Source organism: Microcebus murinus, chromosome 6, assembly GCF_040939455.1.
Source record: "Microcebus murinus isolate Inina chromosome 6, M.murinus_Inina_mat1.0, whole genome shotgun sequence".
NCBI lineage: Eukaryota > Metazoa > Chordata > Mammalia > Primates > Cheirogaleidae > Microcebus > Microcebus murinus.
In genome coordinates, this window is record NC_134109.1 from 71978615 (window position 1) to 72006493 (window position 27879).

Below are 27879 nucleotides of genomic sequence, written 5' to 3' on the forward strand. Positions count from 1 at the left end.
GTTATAAATGAAGCTATCAAATTTTCAAAAGTGATTAGCAAAGCTGTTTGAAGGAATTTGCATGCATGTTTTCAGGAATAGCTAGGAAAGCGGATGTTGAGGAGGGCCTACTATGAAGTTGCTACAACTTTGGTAGGAAAGTATTCTCAAGAGATACTAATTTAAACTAGAGAGGTCTTAAGCCAATTAAAAGGAGAAAAGTAGTAGTTCAGGGTTGGGATAGGAGGTGGTGAACATGCAGAAGGCCCAGTCTAGGCTCAATTTAGGAAATAGTCATGCAGTGTGGTTATGTGGTGTTCCTTTTAGTCTTTGAAGTCTATCCTTTGCTGTCTTAGGAAATTGGAGTCTCCTACTTTTCTCACTCCTATATTGAAACCTACTTTTGGATCTTTATCCTTATTTTGACAAGGGATGCTATTTAATTATTACTTTTTTTTCTTTTAAAGAGACAGGGGACTTGCCCTGTTCCACAGGCTGAGTACAGTGAGTAGCACAATTGTAGTTCACTGTAACCTCCAACGCTTGGGCTCAAGTGATCCTCCCACCTCAGCCTCCAAAAGTGCTGGGATTACAAGCCTGAGCCACCACACCTGGCCTATTTTACTATCTAAATATGAACACATTGCCCTTATAAAATCTTACAGATATTCAAAAACAAAAAACTGCTCCCTTCATTCCCTTCATTCTGCTCCTAAGAGTAACTACTGTTATTAGTTTGATGTGTCTTTTATATTTTGTTTTCATTCACATACAAAGATGTGCACATACAGAAATATTTTATTAACATTTTGCCTTTTTTGAAGGAAGGTTGAATGTTACATAAATGTGAGCATATTGCATGTGTTATTCTGCCATTTGGATTTTTTTACTTAACATGCATTATAGATCTTTCCATGTTAGTATATGCAGATATATTTCTCTTTAACTACTGAGTAATATTTCATAGTATAGTTGTATCATGATATAATAATTCCCCTTTGGGTAGACATGGGTGTTTCTATAATAACTGTTTAGTTATTATAGCCAGAGCTAAAATAAACATTCTTCCTTGAACATGCCCCTTTGAGCACAATATTTCTCCAAGATCAATAACCAGCTGTGAATTTGCAAAGGGTATGCTTAATTTTTAATTAATGACAAATGGCTGTTTTCAGATTCTTCATTCTTAATACATTATAAATGAAAAGTTTCTTAATGGTGCTACCTTTGGCGGGAGGGGGCCAAAGGCAATATATGTAACCTTAACATTTGTACCCCCATAATATGCTGGGGAAAAAAAGAGTGCTCCCTTTTCCAAGAGTTTGTTCATTTTAGTAGTGATAACATCTCTAAACAACAGTAATTATCAGTGTTCTCCAAAGGGTGAGCCTCAATTACATCTGTTACAAGCATCTGAGGGTGCTTATTAAAATACATTTTGCTGAGTCCCACTCATTGAATTAGAATATCTGAAGGTGTGTTCCAGGAATCTACTTTTAAACAATTTCAAAGTGATTTTACTGTACACAAAATTTTGCTGTTACCAGCGAGGCAGTATCTCATAATGAATTTTTTTGAGTATTAAAACCTACAATACAGGCCGGGCGCGGTGGCTCACGCCTGTAATCCTAACACTCTGGGAGGCCGAGGCGGGTGGATTACTCGAGGTCAGGAGTTTGAAACCAGCCTGAGCAAGAGCGGGACCCAGTCTCTACTATAAATAGAAAGAAATTAATTGGCCAACTAATATATATAGAAAAAAAAATTAGCCAGGCATGGTGGTGCATGCCTGTAGTCCCAGCTACTCAGTAAGCTAAGGAAGAAGGATTGCTTGAGCCCAGGAGTTTGAGGTTGCTGTGAGCTAGGCTGACACCAGGGCACTCACTCTAGCCTGGGCAACAAAGCAAGACTGTCTCAAAACACACACACACACACACACAAACCTACAATACAGAATACCATGAATGAATGTTAGATATTTGATGGAAATCTTCAAAGAAAAGAATATTGTGCTTTCTGTGATCTTCTGAAACATAATAGGAGGTAGTGCAATGTGGTGGTTGAGTTCGAGCTCTCAAGTTGGATGAGTAGTGTCTTGGTCTGCTTCCTGTTTCTTATAAAAGAATACCTAAAACTGGGTAATTTGTAAAGAAAGGGAATTACTTTCTTGCTGTTATCATGGCTGAGAAGCCCAAGGTTGAGGGGTCCCATCTGTAGATAGCCTTCTTACTGGTGGGGACTCTGCAGAGTCCTGAGGTATGCAGGGCGTCACATGGCCAGGTGGCTGAGTGTACTAACATGACATCCTCAAGTCTCTCTTGCTTTTCTTATAAAACCACCAGTGCCATTCCCATTCCACAATATCCTTTTAATCCATTAATCCTTTAATTTATCAATCCATGAATGGATTAATGCATTCCTAAGGGCAGACCCCTTAGGATCCAATCACCTCTTTAAGGTCTCACCTCTATTGATTAAGTTTCAACCTCAGTTTTGGAGGGGACATTCAAACCATAGCAACTAGTCTGAATCCAGACTTTAACACTTGCTAAATAGACAAGTTTCTTAATCTCTTTAACTCTGTTTCCTTTTTTGTAAAATAATTACAATGAAAGTGCCTACATTCTTGGATTATTGTGAAGATCAAACAAAGTAATGAATGTAAAGTTCTTAGCACAATTCCTGGTTGATAGTAAATGTTCAATAAATGTTTTAACTCTAGAAATTACAATGAAATAAATCAATTATGGAACAACAAACTAACATTTGTTGTGAATGTTGGGGAATTTGAGGTAGGTAAACTCTGAGGTAGATTAGAATGGATAGTAATTTCTTTTTTTTTTTTTTTTTTTTTGAGACAGAGTCTCATTCTGTTGCCCGGGCTACAGTGCCATGGTGTCAGGCTAGCTCACAGCAACCTCAAACTCCTGGGCTCAAGCAATCCTTCTGCCTCAGCCTCCAGAGTAACTGGGACTACAGGCATGTGCCACCATGCCCGGCTAATTTTTTTCTATTTTTTTTTAGTTGGCCAATTAATTTCTTTCTATTTTTTAGTAGAGATGGGGGGGGGTCTTGCTCTTGCTCAGGCTGGTCTCGAACTCCTGACTTTGAGTGATCTGCCAGCCTGGGCCTCCCAGAGTGCTAGGATTACAGGCCTGGCCAGAATGGATAGTAATTTCTGGGAAGGAGGAAGCAGGGGCGATAGGATGAGATCATTAAAAAGTAAGAACTACTATGATTTAGCATTGTATACTTTCTTTTTATATTATAATACTTTGAATCGTTATACTTCCAATACATGGAAATTATGTGTATATTTGTACATATTTATGCATTATATACTGTAATAGTATTTATTAAGAATCATGATAGGCCGGGCGTGGTGGCTCACGCCTGTAATCCTAGCTCTCTGGGAGGCCGAGACGGGCGGATTGCTCAAGGTCAGGAGTTCGAAACCAGCCTGAGCAAGAGCGAGACCTCGTCTCTACTATAAATAGAAAGAAATTAATTGGCCAACTAATATATATAGAAAAAATTAGCCGGGCATGGTGGCGCATGCCTGTAGTCCCAGCTACTCGGGAGGCTGAGGCAGGAGGATCGCTTGAGCCCAGGAGTTTGAGGTTGCTGTGAGCTAGGCTGACGCCACGGCACTCACTCTAGCCTAGGCAACAAGTGAGACTCTGTCTCAAAAAAAAAAAAAAAAAAAAAAGAAGAATCATAATGAATATTGTGCCAATGAGTCCTCTAGTTATGGCTTAAAAGCAATCCTCAATGTAAGAGGGACATACACTCTAGCTGGAAAGGGATATGAGGAGTCAAAACAATATATTATTTGTTTATTTATGTTTTTTTTAGAGATGGGGGTCTTACTCTGTCACCCAGGCTGGAGTGCAGTTATGCAATCACAGCTCACTGTAGCCTCAAACTCCTGGGCTCAAGTGATCCTCCTTCTTCAGCATCCAGAATAGCTGGGATTACAGGCATGAACCACTGCACCTGGCTCCAAATAATGTATTAATGAATTATGTCCTCAGCACTGAAGGTCATTGTTTTGGATCCAGAAATGTGTAAAACACACACTTTGCCCTCTTGTTATTTATAGTATACTTGAGGAAATATATCTAAGAACAAATTATAATAATAGCTAACATGTTGGGTACTATGCTGCAGGCATTGTACTGGGTACATTACATGAATTATTTTACTTAATTCTCACAATAGTCATAGGGGGAAGATGTCATCATTTTTTCTTCTTTTTTTATAGTTAAAGAAACTTATCAGTTGGATATCTAAAGAAAGAAAGAAAGTTAAGGAAACTGAGGCTGAGATGTGCATTAGTAAATGGCAAGGCTCAGATTCAATATCAGCTAAACTTTAAAGCCTAAACACTTAGCCACCCATCTTTTATTCACTAAGCCTGTTAGCTCAAGAATTAGCCTGTAGGTAAATTCTAACTTGAATGGATCTAGACTGTTTAAAATGGATCTAGACTGTTGAATGGATCTAGACTTTGCATAAATTATGTTCTGCTTTTGTTGCCAATAGCACTCCCACAAACATGGTGAATGTTTCTAAAACCTGCTGGACTTTCTGTAATAAGTGTGGCAAGCACCAACCCCACAAAGGGACACAGTGCAAGAAGGGCAAGAATTCTCTGTATGCCCAGGGAAAGTGGTGTTATGACAGGAAGCAGAGTGGCCGTGTTGGGTAAACTAAGCCAATTTCCCTGAAAAAGACTAAAACTACAAAAAGATTGTGCTGAGGCTTCATTGTGCAGCCCAACTGCTGATCTAACAGAATACTGGCTATTAAGAGATGCAAGCATTTTGAACTAGGAGGAGGTAAGGGAAAGAACCACATGGTCCATTTCTAAGCGTCATCTTTTGTTTTATTATGAAAAGAATAACACCTTGAGGTTATGTTAAAAAAATTAACCATGCAGAGGTCTTAAAGTCTAAGAATTATCCTCAAAAGACGAAAATTGTTTGGCATACAATGCATAGGCCCATCTAAACAACAACGTGCATAAATAGCTTAAATTAGCCTGCGTTTGTGCTAAATATATTAACCCAGAAGGAAACTTGGTTTAAGTTCACTTGAAAAACGGTGCACGAAGCAGCACTGGCACGGGAAGAGACTAGTGGGTGAAGGAGGGGGTTGCCTCATTTCAACACCTTTTAAGGTAAAGGAGGAGGGAATCCTCCTTGAACTCATTAGCCAATCACGTTCTGAGGCCACTTCCCAAGGGCACTTCCTGTCTCTTCAAGTTCTCTCGGTCTCCGTTTTGGTGAGCTGGTGAGTGTGCGCTAGTTTTGCTTCTTAGTTGTCTTGAATTAGCCTTCCATTTGAGCCATATACCCACGTGGCAGGCCTTTATTTCAAGCCAGCACTGGAATGTGTGTGAGTCGCAAGGCGATTAATCTCGGCTGTGTGGATGTTGGGGGAAGGCAGTGAAATGTTCTGCCTGGCTTGTTTCCACGTGCACCTCTGCAGTACTCGGTTTGATTGACCTCCTTCCCCGAGACCTCTTGACCCAGGAACAAAAGACTCTGCTTCAGGTACAGAGTGCTTGTGTTCCTAGAAAATGCCCGGCTTCATATTGCTCGGAGGGAAAGATATTAGTATCCCAATGCTGTTTTGATTTATATCTCCCTGCGTGATCTTTGGAGGAGTTGTTCCGCCCAGACACTCACCCGGTGAGTGTCTATAGTGTCCAGGTCCTTACTGTGTAGGAGCTGCCGCGGACATTGTCTTTGCTCAGAGTATTTCGGTTTTCTTGTTAAGACTGGGCAGTAAACTCTGAAGACAGATGATTTTAGTGAGCCCTAAAAGGAGCTCCTAATTTATTGTTACCACTGTGGTGAGGGTGTCCTAAAAAGCTTAAAATTTACTGAAAAAAAAAAAAATCAAGGATCATAGTGCAAGCCTAGATTCAAATTCCGGCGCCACAGTTACTGCTCCAGGTGAATTGGGAGAGGCAGTGAGCCATTCTGAGGCTCAGCTTGTGAAGATCAAATGAAATATATGAAGGCCTGGCACTAGGTGGTGTGTATTAAATGTTAGGCACCTTCTAGAAGTAAACAAAACTTATTTATTTGCAATAAATATTTTCTTTTTTCTCACAAAAAGTTTTGCCTAATGACCTTGAGAGTAATTTCACTGGATTGCTATTTTTCTCATTGATATATTTAGTTTGAATATATGTGTTAGTTATTCTTACAGGCAGAAAATGTGAGAAAGACAAATAATAAACTAATTAATTGAATGTACCAGCAATAGGCATTTGTAGGCCTCCCATAATCCTCCCATAATTCTCAAGCTTTATTGTTACATTAATTTTATATTTGAAATAGGTAATATATTCACAGTTAAAAATTCACAAGAGACCAAAGTGTATACAATGAAAAGTCTCTTATCCCTGCCCCTAAACCACCTGACTTTTTATCCCTAATAAGAGTGTTACCAGCTTCTTGTGTATCTTTTCTAAGATATTTTATGCACATACAAGCAAATATGTGTATTTATCCTTTCCTTCTATACATACTCTGCCATGTATCTTTCTTTTTCACTTAACTGTTTTATATGAATAAATAGTGTCCACGTTCTTTATAGTGGTTATGTCATATTCTAATATATGTACATACCAGACATTTTAGGTAGTTTATGATTTTGATATTTCCCTCAAAATGAATAACTTTGTATATAAATTAGTTGGCACATAGGCATTTCAGTTGGGTTTTGATATATCCATCTTTAAAAGGACTCTAGATATTTTGCAGCACTTTTTATTTTGTGTACAGTGATGATTAGAAACCAACCTAAATATGTTGATTGAGCAGTATTAAGTACCAGAATCAAAACCATGCTGATGGCCTTGATGTGAATATATCTTTGACCACATTGGTTTGAGTAGGGGATGGGTTTATCTTGTTACAAGGAAATATTTAATGTTGGGAAGGAATGACAGCAGTGACCTAGAACATCTGAATAGTCTTTGTATTCACAAGGGCAGAAGGAGCATGCTTTCGGTGTTTACTAGAAAATGTGTTCTGGATATCTCCCTGGAATTATGGTGTTGAGGGAGTTGTCTCATATTTTAGCATTAAGTTAGGAAAAGCTGAAATGTTTTTTAGGATGTAAACATGTGAAATAAAAAGGAAGCCCTTGTGAATTTCTCCAAATCTGTTTAAGTATTATGAGGCTTAGTTCATGTCTTGTGAAACATCTAGTTTTTCAGTTAGGAGCTTTTGTTAGTTGAGGAAAAAATTAGGTTTTTCCAATGGAAGCATGCTTTGTTAAGAAGTAACTTTATATAAAATACGCTGGAGTTTTCATTGTTAAGTGGGGAATGAGGGGAAGAAGGAAGCAAGCGTGTGTCTTTTTTTTCTTAAAAGACACAGTATCTGGGAGTTGGAAGAGCCCTTCTAAGTACTATTTGAATGACTTTTCTGGTTTGTGAAAAGTTAAATTTTGGGGAAGAAAATCTGTATTACTACTCATTAGCTGGTTGAGCTTGGACAAGTACTAGAAACAACATATTAAACATTTAACTTCATGCCAGCTACAGTGCAAGATATATTTATTACCTCATTTAATCTCCACAGAAGTCCTAAAGGTAGGAAGTATTTGTCCTCATTTTATAGAGAGGATAACTGAGGCTTAGAGAAATTACATAATTGCTTAAGGTCCCAGTGAACATGCGAGACAGCCAGGATTAAAATCCAGTTCTGTCTGACTTCAAAATCCATTATCTCAGAGAATACAAATTAATGTAGCTATTATGGAAAACAGGATGGAGGTTCCTCAAAAAATTAAAAATAGAACTACCATAATGATCTAGAAATCCCACTTGTGGATATATATCCAAAGCAAATAAAATCAGTATGTCAAAGAGCTATCTACACTCCCATGTTCATTGCAGCACTAGTCACAGTAGCTAAGATACAGAATCAACCTAAGGATCCATCAACAACAGATGAATGGATAAAGAAAATATGGTATTTATGAATAGTGGAATACTATTCATCCTTATACAAGAAGGAAATTCTGTTGCTTGTGACAACTTGGATGAACCTAGAGGACATTTTTATAAGTGAAATAAGACAAGCATAGAAAGAAAAAATACTGTATGATCTTACTTAATATGTAAAATCTAAAAGAGTTGAACTCATAGAAGCAGAGTAGAATGGTGCTTGCCAAGGGTGGGGAGTGAGGAGTGTGGGGAGAATGAAAAGATGTTGGTTAAAGGGTATAAAGTTTCAGTTGGACAGGAGGAATAATTTCTCTCTCTCTTTTGTACAGCATGGTAACTATAGTTAATATTATAATAATGTATTTTGTATACTTGAAAATTGCTGAGAGTAGAACTTAAGTGTTCTTATCACAGACAAAAATGATAGGTGAGGTGATGGATATATTAATTAGATTGATTTAATCATTTCATAATGTATACATGTATCAAAACATCACACTGTACACTGTAAAGATATACAATTTTATTTGCCAATTATATCTTAATAAAACTAGGGAAAAATAAAATACAAAGAAAACTATTATCTACTAAGCTAAGTTGCTTGCCATTTATTCTTTGAACCTTGCTCACATACCTATAAAATGGAGATGATATAGAACTTGCAAAATGAGGTAATTTATGGAAACTGCTGTATAAATTCTAAGATAGGCCAAGTATTATGAAATAGATAGCAAGTTAACAGAGAAGAAGAGGCTTTACTACCTCTCACATTCTGATTTCAAGCAAGTTACTCCTTCCTGTTGTCTTGACCAAAAAGCCCTTGGGCATTATGTTTTCATTTCATTTTTATTTGGTTCACTAACCATGGGATTGGGACTGGGTGAAACGGTGGGATGTGAATGGCATGAGCTGCATGGTTAGTCCGAGTTTCTAACCTCACCACTTCTATTTCATGTATATTCTGAATGAATTCCTTCTGTACTAAGATGTTAAAACTGTCAGTATTCTTAGCTAAAACAGCTGATAGTGAGTGGGAAATAAAACTTAGAGTCTGTTTTGATAGCAGTGCCTTATACAACTATCTCTAAAGGAAACCTATGCCAAGTTATCAGTTTAGCATTTACTTCCTATATATGTTTTGTATTTTTTTTTTTGTTTCAGGTTGAAGATGAAATCCACTAAGGAGGAAAGGCCTGAGTCTTTAGCACCCTGTGTGCCAGCCCAGAAGTGGTTCTGTGAAAGCCTCTGTAATATCTATAGACCTCCCTGAAAATCAGGTGGGCTTGGATTTGGACTGTCAATAGCAGGCAGGTATTGAATTTTGACCAAGATAAGCTGCCTTAAATTCTTTACATTACATGTATTATGTGTGTCTTTTCTATCTAAAAAGATAAGAAATTGAGTTAAAATTGTATCTCATAATGCTAGACACATAATGGGCACTGAGTAAATTGGATTGGAAATGGTCAAATTGAGTGATAATGCTATTTTAAAATGGAAGTATCTATCTGCTGATTTAGTATTAGTATTTATTATCAATTTGTAGTTCGTATCAGGCCTTCATGAAACATCTATTCACACATATAAAATGTACCTTTTGGCTATGAACACCAGTGTTTGGAGGGCTTACTGCCCACAGTCAACAAAATGAATGGATCATTGATTGTTTATATAGTATTTACAAAAATGCTTAGTAAATATGAAATGACCTTTGCTTGGTAGAATGACATTTACTGAAACATGATTAGAATTCTGCAGGGAGCATCACACATTGGGAAAGGTGTTTTTAACATCAGGATTTATGTGCTAGGCTTTGTGCTGTGAGTCAAGGACACAAAGACCAGGCCCCTTGCAATATGTGTTTTGTTTGTAAAGTGAGGTAAATAGAGAACTTGTCCCTTTCAAGCTATAGTTATCATCCTGTAAGAAGTACTTGGATCAAGGAGTTTTGAGGTAGACATTGTTCAAAGTGTACAGAAACCTCTCACATTGTATCTTGCTTCTTGGCAACATTCCCTTAGTTAATCTTGCATGCTGCTGATCTGAAAATTTTATATAGTTAAAGCATTTTTCAAGTATAGGACAAAGAAGGAGTAAAATAATACTTCTGGTTAATATCTCTCTGAGGTATTTACAATACCTCAATTTCTTCCTGACCTACTAAGCAAATATGTTCTAAAGCAAACCATCTTCTATAGTTTTGCTTTTTATTTCACGTAGGAAGTGCCATGGTGATGAAGTTTTGATGGAAATGGATTTAATACTAGCTTTTTTTGTTTGTTTGTTTTGTTTTTTGAGACAGAGTCTCATTCTGTTGCCCGGGCTAGAGTGCCATAGTGTCAGCCTAGCTCACAGCAACCTCAAACTCCTGGGCTCAAGCAATCCTCCTGCCTCAGCCCCCCGAGTAGCTGGGATTACAGGCATGTGCCACCATGCCCGGCTAATTTTTTCTATATATATTAGTTGGCCAATTAATTTCTTTCTATTTATAGTAGAGATGGGGGTCTTGCTCTTGCTCAGGTTGGTTTCGAACTCTTGACCTCGAGCAATCTGCCTGCCTCGGCCTCCCAGAGTGCTAGGATTACAGGTGTGAGCCACCGCGCCTGGCCAATAATAGCTCTTAATAGGTGACCTTAGGAAATTTATGTAACTTCTCTAAGCCTCAATTTTCCTTATAAATATGGGGTTGTGAAGTTTGAATAAAACAATTTCTATAGTGATTGGCCGGGCGCTGTGGCTCACGCCTGTAATCCTAGCTCTTGGGAGGCCGAGGCGGGTGGATTGCTCAAGGTCAGGAGTTCAAAACCAGCCTGAGCGAGACCCCGTCTCTACTATAAATAGAAAGAAATTAATTGGCCAACTGATATATATATAAAAAATTAGCCGGGCATGGTGGCGCATGCCTGTAGTCCCAGCTACCCGGGAGGCTGAGGCAGAAGGATCACTCGAGCCCAGGAGTTTGAGGTTGCTGTGAGTTAGGCTGACGCCACGGCACTCACTCTAGCCCGGGCAACAAAGTGAGACTCTGTCTCAAAAAAAAAACAAACAAAAAAACAATTTCTATAGTGATTGACAGTAGGATTTGTTTTTTAATTTTGATTTTTCAGAGATGGGAGGGGGTCTCATTATATTGCCCAGGCTGGACTCAAACTCCTGGCCTGAAGTGATCGTCCCACCCTAGCTTCCTGAGTAGCTAGGACTATAGGTGCAAGCCACTATGCCCAGCTAAGATGGCAGGGTTTTTTTTAAAGAATGATAGTCACTGCTTCCTTTCTGTCCACTTATTTTAGTCAGACCCATCCTTAAAGGCACTAATGTCAAATAGTGATGATGGAAATGTCTTATATTTATACTGCCAATTGGTAGCTATTAGCCACATGTGGATATTGAGCAATTAAAATGTGGCTAGTGTAACTGAGAAGTTTAATTTTTAATTTGACTTAAAATTACTTAGGTCCATTCAATTACCTAGGTCCACTCAAGACTCACCTTTTTTTCTTCAGGAAACTTTTTTTTTGGAGATGGAATCTCACTTTGTTGCCTTGGCTAGAGTACAGTGGTGTCATCGTAGCTCATTGCAACCTCAAACTCCTGGGCTCAAGTGATCCTCCAGTCTCATCCTCTCTAGTAGCTGGGACGACAGGTACACATCACCATGCCTGGCTAATTTTCATATTTTTAGTAAAGATGGGGTCTCATTCTTGCTCTGGCTTGTCTGGAACTCCTGAGCTCAAGTGATCCTCCTGCATCGGCTTCCCAGAAGTGGTAGAATTACAGGTGTGAGCCATTGCGCCTGGTCCATGCTTCTTAACCTTACTTGGTCTCTACCACTTATTTGGTGGTACATTAATTTTTATGAGTCTTGTCTTTCTGGCTAGCTTGTATCTGAGGTTATAGATTTTTGAATCTCCACACTGCTGCATGAAAAAGAACATGATAAAAGTATAATTGTAATATTTTTAGCTAATACGTTTTAAATGATCATACATGTAGTACAAAAAGTTTTCTAGCTAGTAATTAGGTGAAGAATAGTGTGAAAGTTATCTGCAGTGATGAACTGTGTATCCATCCAGTCTGAATTTCACCTGAAAGTTCAGATTACATTCAAACTCTGGAAGAGGAAATTAAAGCCTCTTTCTTATGTTGCCATCTTGTGGCAGACTTGGATTCTTTTTTTTTTTTTGAGACAGTCTCCCTTTGTTGCCTGGGCTAGAGTGAGTGCCCCTGGCTTCTGCCTAGCTCACAGCAACCTCAAATTCCTGTGCTCAAGTGATCTTCCTGCCTCAGCCTCCCGAGTAGCTGGGACTATAGGTGCAAGCCACCATGCCCAGCTAATTTTTTGTTTCTATTTTTAGTAGAGATGGGGTCTTGCTCTTGCTCAGCCTGGTCTTGATTTCCTGACCTCAAGCGATCCTCCTACCTCAGACACCCAGAGTGCTAGGATCACAGGTGTGAGCCACTGCCTGGCCAGACTTGGATTTTAAATGGTGCTAATTCAGTTTTCCTGTATCCAAGGAGAGTTTTCTTAGGGGATTACCAAGAATAATACAAACTTGCTTTGAAAAAACTATTTTGGATTACTTTCTCATTTATCTGAATCTTTTAAGTTTTTTTTTTTAAATGTTTTTATTTTTCTGAGACAGGATCTTACTCAGTTGCCCAGGCTAGAGTGCAGTGGCATTTTTATAGCCCACTGCAACTAGCCTCAAGCAATCCTCAGTCTTCAGCCTCTCAAAGTGCTAGGATTACAGGGGTGAGCCACCCTGACGGGCCTCTGAATCTTATAAATTCTTTTTTTTAAAAAAATTTTATTTATTTATTTATTTTGAGACTGAGTCACACTCTGTTGTCTTGGCTAGGTTGTGGCATCAGCCTGGCTCACAGGAACCTCAAACTCCTGGGCTCAAGCAATCCTCCTGCCTCAGCCTTCTGAGTAGCTGGAACTACAGGCATGCACCACCATGCCCAGCCTGGCTCTTGCTCAGGCTGGTCTCGAACTCCTGAGCTCAAATGATCCTCCTGCTTCAGCCTCCCAGAGTGCAAGGATTACAGGCGTGAGCTGCCACGCCCAGCCTGAATTTTTCTTGACTCCTTCCTTTTGCATATCTCTTTTCTTACTGTGAGGCTGTTGATTTTTATAGTCTTTCAGAGGTTGGTTAGACTTACTGTGTAGTTTTACCCAAACTTTTAAATTTATACAAAATTGAGCTTGTATAGAGGTTCTGTCCTACTCTGATATAGAGCTTGGGCATTCAATGACATTTTCCAAATAGATGGGTCAATCATTTACATTATTTAATGGAGAGTCAAAGGATGAATAATTACTCTAAATTTCCTTGTGACTTGGTGTGGAACATGCTAGTATGAGTTGTCATGTAACCATAACCTTTGTGAATTTATTATTTTTTTTTATTTTCCAGAGATGTTTACGTAGTTGATAGATCCCGTAGTTTAACTTGATTCCTGGATAGAAGCTGGATTCATCTGATACCAGAGGTAAGTGTAAGAAAAATCTTCATTTTTACCTCATTTGAGTTTTTAATCACCTAGTAAGATTTGGAGCTCAGTGGTATTAGTAGCTGAAATTTGGTAGTTGAAAATACCTAGTTCTAACCTTAAGAGGGCTTTCCTGTCTAGGGATGAAAAGCCAGTGGTAGTTTGCTCTTCACCAATCATTTATAGTTTGCCATGATGAAATGCATGTTAAGTCCGTGTTTCAGCTGATCAGTGTGATTAAACACATGCTCTGGGCAGACTAAAGCTAGGGGCAAACACCTGGAATTAAATTCTGCTTGTTGAAGTTCTTACTGGGATTTAGCCCATGATCTCAGGTAATTCTTAAAGTTTTTAATTATCAGTTTGATATGACCAGCATTTTGTTATGCTCTGATCTTTTGTGAAATCTCTATATCACAAAATATCCACCTTTATGAGATAGAACTAGGGTCAGGAACAGGGATCCTAATCTAAAAATTTAGTGGGTTTTTTTTTTTCAAGACAGAGTCTTGCTCTGTCACCCAGGCTAAAATGCAGTGGCACAGTCATAGTTCACTGCAGCCTCAAACTCTTGGCCTCAAGTGATCCTCCTGCCTCAGCCTCCCAAATAGCTGGGACTACAGGCACGCACCACCATGCCCAGTTAATTTTGTATTTTTTGTAGAGACAGGGTCTCACTGTGTTGACCAGGCTGGTCTTAAACTCCTGGCCTCAAGCGATGCTCTTGCCTTGGCATCTGAAAGCACTGGGATTAAAGGTGTGAGCCACCATACCTGGCCTAAAAATTAAACACTACAGAAAATGTAGTGGTAACTGCTGTAATTCTATCAGCTACTTAGCTTGGCAGTTTTAAACTAATCACCATTTTATCAGTCTATATATATGTAAAGATTAAGGGAATCCCAGAGTTGGTCAAATCAGTTTTGTGAAGACCATATAATGTATACTATATAGTCACTTAAAAGTTATGATATAGGGCCTGGCGTGATGGCTGACACCTATAATCCTAGCATTTTGGGAGGCCAAGGTGGGAGGGTTATTTGAAGTCTTAAGTTCTAGACCAGCCTGAGCAAGAGCGAGATCCTGTCTCTACTAAATATAAAAAAAATCAGCTGGGTGTGGTGGCACTTGCCTGTAGCCCTAGCTACTCAGGAGGCTGAGGCAGGAGGATCAATATAGCCCAAGCGTTTGAGGTTGCAGTGAGTTATGATGATGCCACTGCACTCTAGCCTGAATGATAGAGTGAGACTCTGTTAAAAAAAAAGTTATGATGTAGGGGTTTATTGAAATGGAGTGGTATTCATGACATTAAAAATAGGATATAGAGCAATATGTTTCTGCTTATTTTTATTTGTATATTTTTGCTTGAGAAATCATCTTAAAGGATATATATACATTAACATATTAGGAGTTATTATCTCTAGAATTGGGTTCTATGAGTGATCTTGATATTTTTGTTAACCTGTATTTTCTAACTTTATTATATTCATGTATTATATAATTTAAAGTTATCTACTCCCATTGCTCCACTTGACCAGCCTTAAAAAAAAGTTATTTTAAGCAGCTTAGGACAGGCTTATAGTCTTATACCTGCATTTTCAGGCAGAGAATGAGGTAATATGAGGGTAAAATATAGGAAATACAAATAATTCAAAGTAATATCAGCACTTGAATAATTTTTTAGCTTTTTGGTATCTTTTGCAGAAGTAAAATTTCAAGAGACCAAAACCAGATCTGAATCTCACTTTTCTAGTCTGGACCTCTTCAGTGTTATAAATCCTGGATATACAATAGATGATGACTGCATTTTTCTTTTACGGTAAGGCTTGAGATTAAGAAGCTTTGATGTGCATATGACTCTTTGAAAATTCATCTTTGTGAGTTTATAGCCAGCTGTTACGGTGGTATAAAATTCATTTTTTAAAAAGTCAATTAAAAAGAACAAAGAAGACAGAAAAAGAAAAGAAAAAGAAATTAAAAAAATAAAAAGTCAATTAAAGATGTTGAAAGGTAGTATAGTGTATGTATGTGTGTTCTGGAATCAAACTGGGTTCAAACCCATGCTCTATCACTTAATAAGTTATGTAACCTTGGCAAGTTTCTTAACATCTCAGTGTCTTTTAGTTTCTGCATATCTTAGAAAATGATAATAGTACCTGATTCAAAGAATGGTTATTTTGAAGATTAAATTAGATAAATAGGCAGGGCTTAGAACATTGTAAAGCATATGGTAAATGCTCAATAGATGTTAGCTCTTTTATCAGAGTCTCTCTCTATATATTTATTTTAGACTTTGTACTACCTGGCAATTTCTTACATCTGCATAGTAAGTTGTCAGAAATTCTTTGTTTTTATTGCTTATATGTCTTTTTGCCAATTGGCCTACCCCTCGTCACTCCCCCCGCAACCCCCCCATCCAAAGCCTAAGTTCTAGAATTAGGCATCGTATGATAATGAGACTATAGTGTGTATCCTTATAATAATTAATAATTATTCCATTAATATTTTCTTTAGTTGATTAAATTTAGTTTTGGCACTAACTTATTTGTCATATAATTCCTCATTTTGTCTAGCTAGATAAGTTGATCCTTAATGATCTTTTCTAGTTCTTATTTAGATGTAATGATTCTTATGAGTTTCTTGATGTCTTTATTGTTTATAAATGTTTCTTAAAATAATGTGGTTGGAGATAAACTTTGATGGCTGTTCCTCTCACTGCTTGGAGCCTTAGGCGGTGGGATTTTGATCCATCATATATCAAAGCTGACTTGTCTTCACTCAGAGCACCATGAGGATGGGTTGGCTATCCATTAGTGCCTTCTGATTTTTGCGGAGTCAAACAATTACAAAGCATATGGTGATTCTAGAGTAAGAAAATGTACTTGTGTAGTCAGCGGATTTGGGGAGTTACTGAAACATTATACTCTAAAGTCATTCATGTTTAAATTTTAACTGGTTTACTCAGTTTTCTAGAATGGTTGTTGTCACATATTTCAGGGCAGTTTTAAAAATATCTTTTTCCTTGCAGCACGAAGGTAGATGATTCTTCAAATTAAAGAGGGAAGCTGAGTTTTCTCACCAGAAATGGTTTTATACAACAACTTGCAAAAATGTAAGAGGCGGCAAAGGAAAGAATAAAATAATATTTTCATTTTCTTCTTTTAGTCTTAGATCAAAATTGCTAGATTGTAAGCTCTAGGAAAGTAGGATACCTCCTTCCTTATGTCTAATGCCTGGCCTGGAATAGATTAAAAAACATTTGAAGTGAATTGAATTAAAATCTCCATTGATTTTTTTTTTTTCTTTTAAAATTTCTAGAAATGGCAGCCATTTTAATGGCAATTCAGCAAGCTATTTACATGGAATAACTGGGACTTAAACCTCAATTCTGATGTAAAATGTACATGTAGGTAGGTACATAACTATTTGATTACTTTTGAGTCTACTTAACACTATTAATATCTGATTATGATGCTAGATATTTTAAGAAACAATGAAGAATAACTGCCAAAATAACCTATTTATGTGAGGAATAGATACATAAAAGCTTATTGGCATTTTTTTTTTCTTTTTCTTTTTTTTTTTTTTTTTTTGAGACAGAGTCTTACTTTGTTGCCCGGGCTAGAGTGAGTGCCGTGGCGTCAGCCTAGCTCACAGCAACCTCAAACTCCTGGGCTCAAGCGATCCTCCTGCCTCAGCCTCCCGAGTAGCTGGGACTACAGGCATGCGCCACCATGCCCGGCTAATTTTTTCTATATATATTAGTTGGCCATTTAATTTCTTTCTATTTATAGTAGAGACGGGGTCTCGGTCTTGCTCAGGCTGGTTTCGAACTCCTGACCTTGAGCAATCTGCCTGCCTCGGCCTCCCAGAGTGCTAGGATTACAGGTGTGAGCCACCCCGCCTGGCCATTTTTTTTCATTTCTTTTTTTTTTTGAGACAGAGTCTCTAATTTTACCTAGATTTTTTTTATTTTTTTGAGACAGAGTCTCAGCTTACTGGCATTTAATAGGAAATCTTTTTATTATGAGCATTTTATTTATAGTCTTGTTGAATATTTACCATTCATTTAAACTGCATACAACATTCACGTATGGCTAAAAAGTGATTATTTCTGCTTTATATTTAATGTTAAAATATTGATATTCTCAATTGTTTTGGCTAAATTATACTGCCCTATATGTTGTATATACATCCATGATGACATATTTAACATGCAAGGGATACAAAATAAAAATCCAACTATTGAGAGTCTGGTATACATCACTGTCTTTGCAATGAGAAAAATATTTGTGCCTATATTAGAATCTGACTAATGGTATGCAACTGTAATAACTTCTGTTGGCCAGAATATGAAACCTATTCTTGGCCAGGCATGGAGGCTCATTCCTGTAATCAACAAAAAACTTACTCTTTCTTTAGATTAAGATTCTTGGCCGGGCACGGTGGCTCACGCTTGTAATCTTAGCACTCTAGGAGGCCGAGGTGGGAGGATTGCTAGAGGTCAGGAGTTCGAAACCAGCCTGAGCAAGAACAAGACCCCGTCTCTACTAAAAACAGAAAGAAATTAATCGGCCAACTAAAAATATAGAGAAAAATTAGCCGAGTATGGTGGTGCATGCCTGTAGTCCCAGCTACTCGGGAGACTGAGGCAGAAAGATCACTTGAGCCCAGGAGATTGAGGTTGCTGTGAGCTAGGCTAATGCCATGGCACTCACTCTAGCCTGGGCAACAGAGTGAGACTCTGTCTCAAAAAAAAAAAAAAAAAAAAAAGATTCTTTTATTAAAACAAATACAAGTATCAAACAAGTTTTAGATGTTGCTAATGGTCTAAGATTCAAATATAACAGGGAAAATTACCATCTCTGAAACTCTTAGAAAAATGTGGTATATAAATATTCATAAGCTGATAGGTACTTAGAATATTGACACAAGATCAAAATCAGTGTTCATGGTAAAAATACCATTTTTGAAAGGTGAAAGTAAATGGTATAAATTATGTGTAAGCATGAATTGTACTGTCAGAATTTAGAAATCAAATGCCCTTCAAATTGCTTCATGAATAACAATCATGAATATTCAGTAGTTTGTATAAAAACAGTGAATAGCATGAGTTAAACCATGTCAAAAATAACAAGAAATATGTTAGATCTTGGCCAGGCGTGGTGGCTCATGCCTGTAGTCCTAGCATTCCGGGAGGCTGAGGCGGGAGGATAGCTCAAGGTCAGAAGTTGGAAACCAGCCTGAGCAAGAGCAAGACCCCATTTCTACTAAAAATAGAAATTAATTGGACAACTAAAAATATATAGAAAAAGTTAGTCGGGCATGGTGGTGCATGCCTGTAGTCCCAGCTATTCGGGAGCCTGAGGTAGTAGGATTGCTTGAATCTAGGAGTTTGAGGTTGTGATGAGCTAGGCTGACACCCCAGCACTCTAGCCTGGGCAACAGAGTGAGACTGTCTCAAAAAAAAAAAGTTAGATCTTTAAGTTGTCAGATTTTTCTGTTGAAAATTCTCAGTTTTTGGCTATTGCAAACTAGGTATCAAAATAAACCGTGAGGAAGTTAATCCTCTGTGTTCAAGTACAGCACAACTACCACTTGAAACCTAATGCTTTATTTCCTTCATTATGATCTCTCTAGACTGCTTTTCTAAATAAATTCTCACAAAAACTTTTTCATAAATATAATTTTGTTATTTGGAGTAGTTTTGTCTTTCTGTTTCATATAGTCAATATAACTATTAAATCTCATTCTAAAAGCAAATGAAATATGCCATTTCTAATATTTCGATGTGTTTTATATCCCTTGCATGTTAACTATAATCTAGGAATGTAACTTGATTACCATTTCCATCAAAGACAGGTTGTTGGAATGTTTGCTTTCTTAAATATTGTGGTCATTCTTTCCTTTACAATTCTTATTGTTATTCAGATTATTATCTATATATGAAAAGCAAAACTTTAGAACTATTGAAAAGCATAGAATATGATATTGAGGTAGACATAAGCACAAAAAGGAAAAGTTGATAAATCTGTATATGCTAAGATTCAAACTTATGTTTGCATGCCATATAACTATTCAATGACTCTATAAATCAAGAAAATTATCAAAAGGTATGAATAGGCAATTCACAGTTGAGCATCCCTTTGTAGACATTCACATGAAAAGATGCTCAACCTCACTAGTAATCAAAGAATTGTGCATTAGAACAATATTGAGATACCATTTCATTGTCATTGGAAAAAAATGAAAACAAAAGAAAACAACTTGACACGCATGTTGGTGAGTCCGGAATATTGAGCTCTCATATACTTTGCTGGTGGCAGTAAAATGTATGTTATTACTTTGGAGAGTGGTTTGGCAATATCTAGTTTATTGAAGATTCTTATATTAACCCAGTTTCTGGGTATTATATCCTAGAGGAATTCTTGGCATGTGTACTCAAGGAGACGTGCAGAATGCTCAATGCAGTATTGTTTTTAATTGTAAAAACCTGGAATCAATGTCCATTAGAAGATGGGTAAATATACTGTGGTATATTTGTAGCATATGGCTGTTAAAATGAATTAACACAGAGTATGTATTAACTTGGACACATGTCCAGGAAGTGATCATATTGCAGTGCAAAGCTAACTTAGCTAGGATCATGAAGTTAAGTACTAATCAAATTGGAATGTTTTGTTTTTGAACTCTAAATGGCATTGTACCCTTTTGGTACTTTAGTATTTCTACATTTGGTGTAATTAAAACCATAAAATGCACAAAAGGCTCAAATAGCCAGAAACAGATGATAGGAAGTACATGGTTTACACAAGAACATCGAATTTTCTTTATATCCAATTTGTACTGGAATTAAATTACCACTTGAAACTCTCAGAAGGTATCTTAGGAAATGTACACAAAGGCCAAGATGACCCAATCAAATTACTGTGAACCACCTGCAAACAGACAAATTAGCAGGAAGTTACTTAATTAAGGCAGTTTATTTCAATGAAAAAGGTTTAGTCAGTATTATGGATTCACAACTCATAAAGGGGTTTGTAGGGTTTGGTGTCCTTTATGTGGCTGATTGTATCTGTTACTAATTAATAATAGGGTTATATTTGGAAAGGTTGCTACAAAAGTCGTCACTAAGGCTTATATCCTGAGGACCTTCTAGCCCTCTTCCTTACCTTAATTTTTAATCTAAATTGATAGAATCGATTGTCACAACTTTTATTTATTTATTTTTTTTTGAGACAGAGTCTCACTCTGTTGCCTGGCCTAGAGTGCCGTGGTGTCAGTCTAGCTCACAGCAACCTCAAACTCCTGGGCTCAAGCAATCCTTGTGCCTCAGCCTCCCGAGTAGCTGGGACTATAGATAGGCATGTGCCGCCATGCCCGGCTACTTTTTTTTTTTATATATATATATTTTTAGTTGTCCAGCTAATTTCTTTCTTATTTTTAGTAGAGACGGCGTCTCGCTCTTGCTCAGGCTGGTATGGAACTCCTGACCTCGAGCTATCCTCCTGCCTCGGCCTCCCAGAGTGCTAGGATTATAGGCGTGAACCACCGTGCCTGGCCCCGGATGTCACAACTTTAAAGTGATCTACCTGTGTGCTGTTAGAATTTAGACCCATATAGATTAAGCATAAAATTACACAGTTGTTTAGGTGAGCAAAGAAAAGTGACAGATAACAGCATTACAGTAAAACTGGTACTGAACAGACATTTAAAAGACCACCAGCAATTCCAGGAGAGCACACAGGTAGGTAGATCACCTTAAAGTTGTGACACCCGACCCTATCGCCTAATTTCAAGTACTTGCTGTATGTGATGAATGTTTGTAATGCAGACTCAAAGTTACAATTTCTTTAAATGTGTAAGAAGGATGTGTGAAAGCTGGAAACATGCTTATTCCAAGATGGGTAAAAAACGGGTAAAAAACAAAATGGTAGACTCTACGGAGGTGACAGCTATCCAATTACAGGTATCACACAATTTCTGGGAATTTTCTCCTGATACTTAGAAAGCCTGCGCTGCCGGCCACAATGTCCCAAATTTTAGGACACACACCTGGGGCTCAAGCCAGCCCCGCCGCTGCCTTCTCAGCTGCCGCATGCCCACCCCTGCTGTAGTCTGAGACTCTAAAGATACGCCCATGATAAGAAGGATGTTACTCTTGTGCCAGTTTCGGGGAGTTAAGGACACTCACCAGACTGTGGGACTCCAAAGCGGGAAGCCGCCTCTAGGGGCCGTCGGATTCGCTCTGTTGGGTTCGCTCCCTCGCGGCTTGAGTCCAGCGCCACAGTCTGGCAGGTCCCAGCATCCTGAGCGCCCCATCCCCACGCCGGCCCAGCAGGCCCCGGGGCGACACCACGCATGCGCTCTCTAACGTAGTGTGGCGTGGACGCCAGCGGCCTCAGCCAGGCGCAGAATCTGCGCTCGTGGTGGTGGTGGTGGTGGTGTGGAGGCAACGGCGTTTTCCCGCGCTTTTTGTGCGCGTCAGATTAAGTATTTTATTTCTAATATTAACTGTTGTTATTATTTTATCTGTCGAGCGCGGAAAGCGAGCTGAAAATTCCAGAGTGGAGTTTTTGTAGGTCTGGTTCTCTAAAACTTGCCCCTCAGCTTGTACGGTCCATTAGATTGGCCCTTTCCGCGCCTCAAGGGAAATTTAGAGTTAGCTGTGCCTCTCGCTCTGCCTGAGAAGGAGCTTGACTTCAAAACTCTTCTCAGATCTTCTGCTTGCCCTGTGCCCCTTACTCTGCCGGAAGTAAGATAGGCCTCTTAACTCTGGCTGCCCTGTGACATACATACCTGTGGAAACTCACCCAGCGGTAACGTTTGGTTTAAAGCTGTTACAGCATCCCTATAGACCAAAGCAACATTCTTGACAATTTGTCAGCTGATAAATGTGAACATTTTCCCTTGGTGTATGTTGAGTGTGTTACTATTATTAATATTTTATGCAATATATGGCTTGTTTTGGTATGTTCAGAATATTGTTTCATTTTTACAAATGTTTTAAGTAGAAGCATAGCATTGAATAGTACAGTAGTTATATTAATTAACTCACGGTTAAATATCTGCATAAAAGCAGAGTTTATGCAGATTTTCAGTCTTCATAATGGCGAATTACTTGGGTGAATTAACGTTAGTTTCCATCCAATGCTAGCAGGCTGCTACTGTTTAAATCAAGGCAACACAGGTCAAGAATCTGAGAAATCTGCATATATGAAAAGCCTAAAAATATTGCTTAAAAATATAATATTTTGCACTATAGAATGGCTGAAATCAGTGGCTGGACTTTTGTTTGCCAAGTGTCAGATATGGTACTAAAATATTATTCTAGCAGAGTATGAATGGATAATAAATTTGGATTTTTGTTTAGGTATTGACTGGTTGAAGGCACTGATAAAATTTTTACTTGTTTGTACTTTGCAAATACTACTGCTGCTTTTTTTTTTTTTTCCTTTTTTTTTGAGATGAGATCTTGCTCTGTTGTCCAGGGCTAGAGTACAGTGGTGTCATCACAGCTTACTGCAACCTTGAACTACTGGGCTCAAGCGATCCTCCTGCCTCAGCCTCCTGAGTAGTTGTAACTACAGGCATGTGCACCACATCCAGCTCATTTTTAAATTTTTTTTTTTTTTTTTTGAGACAGAGTCTCGCTTTCTTGCCTAGGCTAGTGTGAGTGCCGTGGCGTCAGCCTAGCTCACAGCAACCTCAAACTCCTGGGCTCAAGCAATCCTACTGCCTCAGCCTCCCGAGTTGCTGGGACTACAGGCACGAGCCACCATGCCCGGCTAATTTTTTATATATATATATATTAGTTGGCCAATTGATTTCTTTCTATTTTTATAGTAGAGACGGGGTCTCGCTCAGGCTGGTTTTGAACTCCTGACCTTGAGCAATCCGCCCGCCTCGGCCTCCCAGAGTGCTAGGATTACAAGCGTGAGCCACCGCGCCCGGCCTTTAAATTTTTTTTGTAGAGTGGAGTCTTGCTATTCTGCACAGGCTGGGCTTAAAGTCTTGGCCTCAAGCTGTCCTCCTGCCTCAACCTCCCAAAGTGCTAGGATTACAGGTGTGGGCCACCATGCTTGGCCTTATAAATGTTCCTAGACTTTTTTTCCACATACATATTATTTTTGACTTTAGTATTGTAACTACGTATGTCTTTAACTTTTCCTTAAAATTTTTTTTTATTTTAATATATTTAAATTTTTCTATATATTTTAGTTGGCCAATTAATTTCTTTCTATTTTTAGAAGAGATGGGGTCTCACTCTTGCTCAGGCTAGTTTTGAACTCCTGACCTTGAGCAATCCACCTGCCTTGGCCTCCCAGAGTGCTAGGATTATAGACGTGAGCCACCACGCTTGGCCCTTAAATTTTTTTTTAAAAAAGAAAGGACACAGGAAAAGCATAATAAATATTGTTAAGTGACTAAAATCAATATAATATATTGATTAGAATAAATACAGAAACATAAAATGTACATTATTTTTTCATAATAAATGAAAATGTATATTTTATTTTTTATTTGTTATTTATTTCCTTTTCATTGTAATTTGACTTCTTTGACTTTTTCATTTACTCCTTATAGGGCTCTTTTCAGCATCTGGAGACCTCACTATCCTATTATGTCTTTGTGTGAAGACATGCTTCTCTGTAATTATCGAAAGTGTCGTATCAAACTCTCTGGTTATGCGTGGGTCACTGCCTGTTCTCATATCTTCTGTGATCAGCACGGTAGTGGTGAATTTAGTCGTTCGCCAGCTATCTGTCCTGCCTGCAACAGTACCCTTTCTGGAAAGCTAGATATTGTCCGCACAGAACTCAGTCCATCAGAGGAATATAAAGCTATGGTATTGGCAGGACTGCGACCGGAGATTGTGTTGGACATTAGCTCACGAGCACTGGCCTTCTGGACATATCAGGTTAGTACTTAGGATAATTTCTCTTGAGAGTATGATTTGAGGCATATATGGGAGCTTCTAATGTTTATCCTTCATTATTTTATATTTTTTATGAATATATGGAATTAATATATTTTCTTTTTTTCAAAAGCAATGATATTGTTGAAAATCCAACAGGAAGATAAAAAACCATCTATAATTCTATCACTCAGAGATAGCCATTGTTATAGCTTTGTACATAAATATATATTTTATATTTAAAAATACTTAATATATATTTTTTCTGTACGAAAATAATGCCATAATACTGTTTTTTTTTATTTTTATTTTTTTATTTTATTTATTTATTTTTTTTTTAATTTTTTTTTTATTTTGGCATATTATGGGGGTACAGATTTTAAGGTTTCAATAAATGCCCATTTCCCCCCCTCCCCCCAAAAGTCTGAGTCTCCATCATGACCATCCCCCAGATGGTGCACATCTCACTCATTATGTATGTATATACCCACCCCCCTCCCCCCTCCCCATAATACTGTTTTTATGGTCAGTTAAAGTTGACAATGTATTATGTCTGGTATGAATATTTTGTTAAATATTTCTAAGTTAACCTATAATTTTTTTTTTTTTTTTTGAGACAGGGTTTCACTCTCTCACCTAGGCTAGAGTGCAGTTGGGAGTTGGGTCATCATAGCTTCTGTAATCATAGATTCTTTTTTTTTAAATATTAATTCTTGACTCTTTTATTTTTTTTCTTCTTTATATAGAATTATAAGGAGAAGGAATGTAATCATATTTTTAATGTTTTTTTAAAATTTATTTTAATTAATTAATTAATTAATTTATTTTGAGACAGAGTCTCGCTTTGTTGCCCAGGCTAGGGTGAGTGCCGTGGTGTCAGCCTAGCTCATAGCAACCTCAATCTCCTGGGCTCAGGAGATCCTTCTGTCTCAGCCTCCCGAGTAGCTGGGACTACAGGCATATGCCACTATGCCCAGCTAATTTTTTCTATATATTTTTAGTTGGCCAATTAATTTCTTTCTATTTGTAGTAGAGACGGGGTCTCACTCTTGCTCAGGCTGATTTCGAACTCCTGACCTTGAGCTATCCGCCCACCTCGGCCTTCCAGAGTGCTGGGATTACAGGTGTGAGCTACTGTGCCCGGCCTTAATGGTTGTTTTGAATCGTAATTTGTTCCCAAGTTATAAAAAGAATGCTGTGATAACATTCTTATCAACTTCCCATTTTTCATTATTTGCTGAGATTAAATTCCTGAAAGTGGATAAATACATTTTTAAAAGTTTTTTAAGTTGCAGTATTTTTAAATTGTCCTCCAGTAAGGTATATCCATTTGTGTTCCCTAAAGATGTATATGAGGGTGCTTGGTTCCTCACAACTTCTACTCACTGGTTAGATATGGGTAAAATATTGCTTTTTAAATTTTATTTATTTATTTTTAAGATAGGGTCTAGGCTCTTTTGCTGGGGCTAGAGTGTAGTGGGATCATCATGTGCTATTGCAACCTAAAACTCCTGGGCTTAAGTAATTGCCTGGCTAATTTTTATATTTTTTGTAGAGATGAGGTCTTGCTATTTTGCTTAGGCTGGTCTTGAACTGCTGACCTCAAGCAGTCCTCCTGCTTCGCTCAGCCTCTCAAAGTATAAGGATTATAGGTATGAGCTACCATGCTCAACCACATTACCCTTTAAATATGTATTTCTTGGATGACTTTGAAGTAAACACATTTTCTTGAATTTTTAAAAATGTATTTCTTTTTTTTATGGATTGCTTGTTTCAGATTGCTTATTTCAATTGCTGTAGTTATTTTTTCTATTGATTTGTAAGAACTCTCTCTGTATTACGTGGTACATAACCCAAATGCTGCAAGGAAGTTTTTCCCCACTTTTTTTTTTTTTTTTGAGATAGTTTTGCTCTGTCACCTGGGCTAGAGTGCCATGATGTTGCTTACAGCAACCTCAAACTCCTGGGCTCAAGCAATCCTACTGCCTTAGCCTCCCAAAGTAGCTGGGACTACAGGCATGCACTGCCATGCCCAGCTAATTTTTTCTACTTTTAGTTGCCCGTCTAATTTTCTGTTTTCAGTAGAGATGGGGTCTCTTGTTCAGGCTGGTCTTGAACTCCTGAGCTTAAGTAGTCCTCCCGCCTGGGCCTCCCAGAGTGCTAGGATTGCAGGCATGAGCCACTGCACCCGGCCAATTTTTTCCCCACTTTTATTTGTCTTTATTGATTTTTTAATAATTCTTTATTATTTAAAAAAGCCTTTTTTCCATTTACAACTTTGTTTCTATATATTTTTGAACATAGAGAAATTTAAAATTTTTGTTTATTTGACATAATTTTAATGGTTGCATTGTATCAAAACTTGTTTCCTAATTATTAAAAGATGCTGTGATGAGCATTCTTGTCATCAAATTCACATCTTTAACACTTTTCCTTTATGATTTCTACCTTTGGTGCCCCCTTAGACCTTCCAGTAGAGAACTTGATCATGTTCTTGAATATATTTCTATATTTTACATATACATTTTGCTTCTTAACTGTGTTTGTCATCTGTCAAGTAAATATTTTAATTATATTTTTTTCTGGGTAAGTTGTTTCTCTTACATGCTCCTATATCTTTAAAAAATTTATTTTTTATTATTTTTAATTTTTTTCTTTAAACCTCACTACACAGAACATGCTCCTATATCTTATGCTTATCTTTATTGTGTTATTTATACTGTTTTGTAATTACCTGCATGCTTCCTTAAAGTCACGTTTTGATTCTTGTATATCTCTGGGGTCCTCAGCGACCAGTTACTCATCTTAAGTCTCAATACTGACTGAATGAATAGTTGTAATATCTTAAACTGGATTCCTATTTAGGGGGTAGTATTGCTTGAACATGTATATGTGGTATTGTTATCATCTTTTCAGATACAGTGGAAACCCGTGAATGAGTTAGCAAAGGTAGTCAGAAATGAATTTTTCTTCATTTATTCATTTTTTTTCTATTTAGTTATTTGATATATACTTTTTTGAGCAAACATGTATACTTCATGAACCCTCTTAGGTGCTGGGTATACATAATGAACAAAATATATGATCTTTCAGGAGGCTACAGTTTAGTGATGATGAAGATTTAAAAAAACCACAATCAAACATTTATAATACATTTTTATTTTATTTCACTTATGTTTATAATTTTGCTTTTTAAAAATTTACCACTATACTAACAAGACTATAATACATATGTAATGCCTACAGAAATAAAGGAAATACAGAGTACTCTGAGATCACATAAGAGGGTCAGGTAACCCATAATTGGTGGAATTGCATTAAACTATTTAGAATGCATAAATTAAAAATGATGAAAAAAAGGAAGTGCTTATATTTTACTTTTTGTCAGTATTTAAAGGACAGTAAACATCCAAAGATAAGCCAAAATTGATTTTTGTGTGTGGTAGTTGTCTTTTGTTGTGTAACAACCTTAGTGGTTTAAACAACATATTTAGTGGCTTAAAACAACACACAT

The 27879-nt window shown here is 37.5% G+C and overlaps 1 protein-coding gene and 2 non-coding genes across 4 annotated transcripts in view; all 3 read left to right on the forward strand.

The window, feature by feature from the left end:
• Positions 1-5224: 5224 nt before the first annotated feature.
• The window catches only part of CCNB1IP1 (cyclin B1 interacting protein 1), a 30447-nt gene continuing 7792 nt past the window's right edge, over positions 5225-27879 (forward strand). Inside the window, exons 1-6 of one of the 2 annotated variants that reach the window (XM_012752813.3) lie at positions 5225-5274; positions 9113-9262; positions 13372-13447; positions 15152-15266; positions 16476-16857; positions 24035-24368. In XM_012752813.3, coding sequence (XP_012608267.1) covers positions 24072-24368 — 297 coding nt within the window. In that variant the 5' untranslated portion in view covers positions 5225-5274; positions 9113-9262; positions 13372-13447; ... (1 more) ...; positions 16476-16857; positions 24035-24071. Of the gene's footprint in view, positions 5275-9112; positions 9263-13371; positions 13448-15151; positions 15267-16475; positions 16858-21830; positions 21941-24034; positions 24369-27879 lie in introns of those variants that run through there. The other variant, XM_012752820.3, reaches the window with a different exon arrangement.
• LOC142871797 (small nucleolar RNA SNORD126) lies at positions 13632-13708 on the forward strand. Its single transcript, XR_012919982.1, has one exon. It is a non-coding gene; the product is annotated as a small nucleolar RNA SNORD126 (small nucleolar RNA).
• Positions 16145-16292, forward strand: LOC142871790 (small nucleolar RNA SNORA79). Its single transcript, XR_012919977.1, has one exon. It is a non-coding gene; the product is annotated as a small nucleolar RNA SNORA79 (small nucleolar RNA).